The 6121-nt window shown below is 52.4% G+C and overlaps 1 protein-coding gene across 1 annotated transcript; it reads left to right on the top strand.

Moving 5' to 3' along the window:
- Nucleotides 1-4192: 4192 nt before the first annotated feature.
- ODF1 (outer dense fiber of sperm tails 1) lies at nt 4193-5131 on the top strand. The gene is made up of 2 exons (XM_058034895.1): nt 4193-4530; nt 4717-5131. Exons 1-2 carry the CDS (start codon nt 4334-4336, stop codon nt 5006-5008), a joined length of 489 nt encoding a protein of 162 aa, XP_057890878.1. The 5' UTR covers nt 4193-4333; the 3' UTR covers nt 5009-5131.
- Nucleotides 5132-6121: the final 990 nt, after the last annotated feature.

The raw sequence follows: 6121 nt of genomic DNA, 5'->3' as shown, positions 1-6121 counted from the left end.
GTTAGGCTCATTAGTGGACTCCCTTGCTTAATATCCCCAAACATGGTGCTTGGTCTTCATAGAAGTCAAAATTCACCTTGGCTTCACTGGGCAGGGACTTGTTAAAGCTGAAACCACAGTGGTGTTACCCTGCTGATTCTCCACGTCCCAGTAACATGCAGCACCCACATACCAGCATGCCACCAGCAACTCCACATTGCATTTACAGCACCAGCTGACTTGCAGTGAAAAAGAAACACCAAGAATTCCTCTCTACCAGGAGTACTGGAACTACCCCACCAGCAGCTGCAGGAACACACTGTGTGCAGAAGTCCCTCCTTCCCCTAGGGAAATAGAGCTGAGTTGATTATTGAAATGACAGACAGCACACCCTCAATGTGGAGTTGAGCTATACTCAAAACAATTCTTATTCGTCCATCTACCTTCCAGGAAGTGTTTGGTGCTCCTTTCAAGTGGGGCCAGCTAGGCAAACCCACAGAAATGTGAGTGCCACTTCCCTGTGCCTGAGAATCCCCAGCTCCACAGTGGTGACATTGTCCAAGTCACATGCACGAGGTTGCTTATTCCTCTAGTGTGGGCCCATAATTACCCCTCCGTGCCCAGAAGGGCAGGCAAGCTGTGCCACAGCTCACAGGAAATAATTACAGAGCAGCTCACCTTCCTGCAGTACAACTCTCTTCCTGATACGTCCCAGAGGCAGGAGCAGCAGGATTACTCACAGTGGGTGATGTTTCCCAGCCTGATCCTCATGGCCTGGCTCAGCCATCCATCCCTCCCTCCTCTGAGGCTGCTCCAGCCCAGGACAGCACGCTGATGTTGATGCAGGTGAGCCGGGGAGGAAGTGGAGGACACGGCTGTGGCTGTGGGAAGCAGCCTATCAAGAAATGCATGTTTAACACATGGCAGATCAGCCTGCCTCAGGAGTGAGCTGTTTCTGTAAATCAAATATCTTCTCATGAGTCAGGAGCCCAGCCCTTTATTACAGTCACATATTTTCAGAAATTGCTGTAATTCAGGGATTTTTATTGTTAACAGTTTTTGGCTTTCATGTACCAGCCTGAGGTGGGATCTGACTCCTTGGAACTGTTAAGAGCATGGGTTTCTGTGTGCTGCCAGCACCTAAAGGGAATGAAAGCCTGTCAAGGGATACCAGGCAACCCTTCCTCATTTGCCAAGAGAGACAGATCAGCCCTTCTTCTCTGAATGCTTTTGAGGGCCCCTTTCCTAAAAATTACATCCACAGACTGGAAGCACTCTGGAGGCACTACTGGAAATGACCACATATGTCTGAGAACTCTGAAATTAAATTTGTAATACTCAGCTGCTGTAATCTGCAAACAGTGCTAAGTGGTAGAAGGAGGCAGGAACCACCTTCCAAAGCTCTTTCCAAGTGCATATGACCAAGAGAGTTGCTTGTCAGCCACAGCAGGTTCCCACTTCTGCTCAGCCTCTAGGAAGTCACACTGAGGATGATTGCCATGCACATCTTTACGGAAATTTCATAAAATAGAAGATGAAACACAATTATTGAGTTGTCTAGTCTAGCCACCCATCCAACTCTTCTATGTGCAAAGTGAACAATTTGCAGCAGAAGACCAAAAGTTTAAAGTGTGTGGGAGTAACGAAAAACAGCAGTAGAAGCATGAAAAAAGCTCTTTACCAACATTGCTTAGCTGCTGCAGTAATGGAAAACAAGGCTACAAATTCTTTTCAGAGCTCTATATTTCCATTGTTTTAAAAGCTATAGCCCTTTTTACAGAGCATAACAAAAACACCCTGCCTGCAGATAGGCTTTTATGTTTGTTAAACACTGCTTGCAAACACAAGTGCAGGTATGTGGCTGGTGTGAAAGAGCCCTTGGGGATGAGGAGCTCCACACAGGGGTGTTTTGGGAAGTCTCTATAAACCAGTGTTGTCATCCCTGGATTAATTAATTCCACAGTGGGCACAGTGTTTCATCCAACTGCAGGATTTCCTGGGAGGTTTTGGGACGCAGTGAGACAAGGCAAAGCACACACTGCTCCCAAGGCAATGCAAGCCAACAGCACTGCTGGGTACTGCCCTTCTGCCTGTGATGATGGTGGGAAAGGGGGCAGTGGAGGAGAGCAGAGTTTGGCCAGCACCTGCTTGGTTGATTTGTGTCCACACACACCTGCTTATCCTGTGTATGGTATGTGGTGATGCCCCCCCAGGGTTATTTTGCCTGCAGGTCCCTCTGCTCAGTGCTCTGCTTGCAGCCCATGCTGATGCTCCCCTGCTCTGGGGACAGTCTCCCTGGATGAGCATGCCTGTGGGGAAAAGCTCACTCCCTTGGCATAAACATGCATCCCAAAGGAGCCAGCAACCCACTGCCTGCAGACCCTCCTCAATCTCCTGTGGGGCACATGGCAAATCCTCAACACCCCAGTTTCATGTACCAGGAAGGTTAACTTGAAGTTATTTTTTGAGCTGTTGCTTTCCCTGCAGAAGTTTTGTTTTGATACACACCCTTGTGTTCAGCATCTTTGCTCTGCAGGGCACTTGTGGTCCCTACTCGTGTATCAGAAGGGAGACTGAGCTTGATTAGAGTGATCAGCTCAGTTCAAGTGATCTGCTCCAGACCTCATCTCTTCAGACTGGGCTTGGCAAACAAAACCCCCTCCAGGAAATGAAGGGTTCAGGCTCAGCAGGCAAGAGAGACCTCCTGAAGGACTCTTTCATGTAGAGCTGATGAGGATAGAGCGTGTCAGAGTTTTAAAGACAAAGTAGTGCCATCAGAGGGGTGTGCAGGTTCCACACAGGAGGGACACTTCACATGTTGTCAGCCTTTGAAATCAGCTTTTAAATAAAATATTTGTCTTCAGACCAAAAAAGTGATGCCCTTTATGAGTAATAAAGCACAAAGCAATTTATTGCTTTTTATGGATGAAGCTACCATTCAATATAAAATAATATAAAATATAAAAATATAAAATAATATGGCTCTTTTGATTTTTTGATAAGCCAAATTCATATTTCACCTTGGGAAAATAACACATTATCTGGCTTGCCACTGGGCAGATGCCTGAGAGACAAGGGTGTTGGTGCTGCTGAGCCTGGAATTAACTTTTGTGTCACAGGCCAGCCTCAGGGAGTATGTTTCATGTCTTGGGCTCCAGCACTTGTCAGAGGTGATGGGATGGAAGCTGATGGTCAGTATCATTGGTGGGAATTTTGGGCAGGCACACTGAAGCAACACTGTGTGCAAAATTGCATGCAAGTTGTGCTCCCCAAGGCCCATGGGGGCTCTGCAGCCCAGCCACTGCACATATGCTCTGCTGCCATGTCCATCCCAGCCTGTCCCTGCCGTGTCCATTCCAGCCTGTCCCTGCCGCCATGCCCATCCCCGGCCTGTCCCTGCCGTGTCCAGCCCTGCCATGTCCCTGCCGTGCCCATCCCTGCCATGTCCCTGCCGTGTCCATCCCCGGCCTGTCCCTGCCGTGTCCATCCCGGGCCTGTCCCTGCCGTGTCCATTCCAGCCTGTCCCTGCCGCCGTGTCCATCCCGGGCCTGTCCCTGCCGCCGTGTCCATCCCCAGCCTGTCCCTGCCGTGTCCCTGCCGTGTCCATCCCCGGCCTGTCCCTGCCGTGTCCATCCCCGGCCTGTCCCTGCCGTGTCCAGCCCTGCCGTGTCCCTGCCGTGTCCATCCCAGCCTGTCCCTGCTGTGTCCATCCCCAGCCTGTCCCTGCCGTGTCCATTCCAGCCTGTCCCTGCCGTGTCCCTGCCGTGTCCATTCCAGCCTGTCCCTGCCGTGTCCCTGCCGTGCCCATCCCCGGCCTGTCCCTGCCGTGTCCATTACAGCCTGTCCATTACAGCCTGTCCCTGCCGTGCCCATCCCCGGCCTGTCCCTGCCGTGTCCCTGCCGTGTCCATTCCAGCCTGTCCCTGCCGTGTCCATCCCTGGCCTGTCCCTGCCGTGTCCATCCCTGGCCTGTCCCTGCCGTGTCCATCCCTGCCATGTCCCTGACGTGCCCATCCCCGGCCTGTCCCTGCCGTGTCCATTCCAGCCTGTCCCTGCCGTGTCCCTGCCGTGTCCATCCCTGCTATGTCCCTGCCATGCCCATCCCCGGCCTGTCCCTGCCGTGTCCCTGCCGTGTCCATCCCGGGCCGGGCCGGCCGCTGCAGGCCCTGTGCTGAGCGCGGGCCCGGCCGTTGTTGCCATGGTGACGGCGGAACGGTGGCGGCCGGGCCCGCGGAGCCGTGAGGCAGCGCCGGGAGGCCGCGGCAACAACGGCAGCGCTGCCCCAGGCTCGGCAGCAGATGAAGCTCTCGGGGCACTCTAGATCGCTCTTGCCCTGACACACTTCCAGCCTGACAATGGCGCACTGTTACTTGGAGGAGGACAGCATGCAGAACCTGCGGCAAATCAACAGGCAGATGAGGCTGCTGGACCTGCGGCTGCAGCTGCTCCGGGACAGGCTGTGCACGGCCCGCATGAACCGCTGCGTCCTCTCCTGCTGCTCCCTGCCCAGCCCCTGCTTCCGGAGACGGTGCGTCGCTGTGAAAAACGACAGGTAAGAGAGCTGCCTGCTTTCCACTGACACTGGCTGCCTTTGGGGTAGGGTGAAGGGAGATCTGACATTGCTGTCGGGAGCAAAGGTTGATACAGGTAACTAGGGTGGGAGCGAAATAGCCATTTTGGAGAAATAGATTGAAAGGGATACGGGAAAGTAAAGATCCACCTCTTGTTTTAATTCCAGAACGAAAAGACTTGGCATGATGCTGAACTCGTGCAGTGGTCAGAACTTGGCTTTGATCGATGTGAAGGGTTTTGACCCCAAAGACATCACGGTGACGGTGAAGGACGGGAAGGTGACGGTGTCAGCGGAGCGCAAGATGGAGTGCAACACCCCCCTGGCAAAGACCAGTAACTACAAAAGGTTCGTGAAGGAATTCTGCCTGCCGCCAGGGGTGTGTGACAAGGAGGTGACATACTCGGTGGAATCCAAGTGCCTCCCGCCACCCAAGTGCTGCCCTTACCTCTGCCCTTAAAGAGCTGCAGTAGGAAACCAAACCAGCCAGGCCATTCCTTTGCCTCAAGCTTTCTCTTCATGACATTTGGATCTGTGTCAGAGCTTCTCTTACCTCTTCCATTAAAGAAAGCAGCATACTGAGCAGGTTGTGTGAGCCTCATTTTGAAGGGGTTTAGTGGGCAAAAACGGGAGTGCCATCAGGAAAACACAGATATTTTTGGGCATACATGACTGGTCACTTGCTGGGTACTGAAGGCAGGGCTAGAGGTGGTGGATTCAGGGCATACAATCTCATGGATTTTAAAGGCTGAGAGGCACCACTTCTGATCAGTCACATTTCTGTAAGGACACTTCTCTCAATCCAACCTCTTCCATTTGAGCCCTTGGGTATTTCTAGGAGGAAAATCTTGAAACACCTTGAGGGGTGGAGCCTTCTCCCCAAAAGATCAAGCCATACCCTTTGTTCCCTTGGCTTGGTTCTTGCACAGAGTGCCTGGTTGGGAAAAGCTGTGGAAGGACAGAGAGCTTTTTCTTAGAAGAGTTGGGATTAGGGTAGAACTCAACAGCTGAGGAGGGAATGACACCATTTCCTGCTGAATCAATGGCTCCAAAATAATAAGAAAACATTTTTCATGTTGGGAGAGGGGGAGAATTGTCATATAATTGCTTGAAGACAATTTTAATTTTGCTGCCCTAGGCTCAGCACTTGGGTATGCACTCCTGTGGGAAGTAGCATTACTTACCACTGCAGAAAGGAGTGTAACAGAACATACCTGCATTTACCAGCCACCTGGGCCAGCATCTCCCAAGTGAGCACCACCTGCTTCAGGCTTCATGAGCCCCTGGGGCTGGAGGGAGGAAGGCTGCCTCCTCTTCATGTGATGCACTCCCCTGCAGCAGACTTTCCTAACAGGGAGCTCAATGTTTTAGGCTGTGCTGGCACAGAATCTGCTGTTTCCTAACCTGCCAGGGGAGAGGGTGAGCACCTGTGGGCTGCTGCTGTGCAGGTGTGCTGCCCAGCTGAAACTCTTCAGAGTGGAGTACTGTCCCTGCCATTAGCCTGCCTGAGAAATGCAGTTGGTGGCTGTCACCTATGGGGACCCTGACTCCTAAAGGACCCTCACACCAGCTG

The sequence above is a fragment of the Melospiza georgiana genome, chromosome 1, assembly GCF_028018845.1.
Source record: "Melospiza georgiana isolate bMelGeo1 chromosome 1, bMelGeo1.pri, whole genome shotgun sequence".
Taxonomy (NCBI): Eukaryota; Metazoa; Chordata; class Aves; order Passeriformes; family Passerellidae; genus Melospiza; species Melospiza georgiana.
Note: the sequence above shows the minus strand (reverse complement) of the source record. Positions and strands in the feature narration are given on the sequence as shown.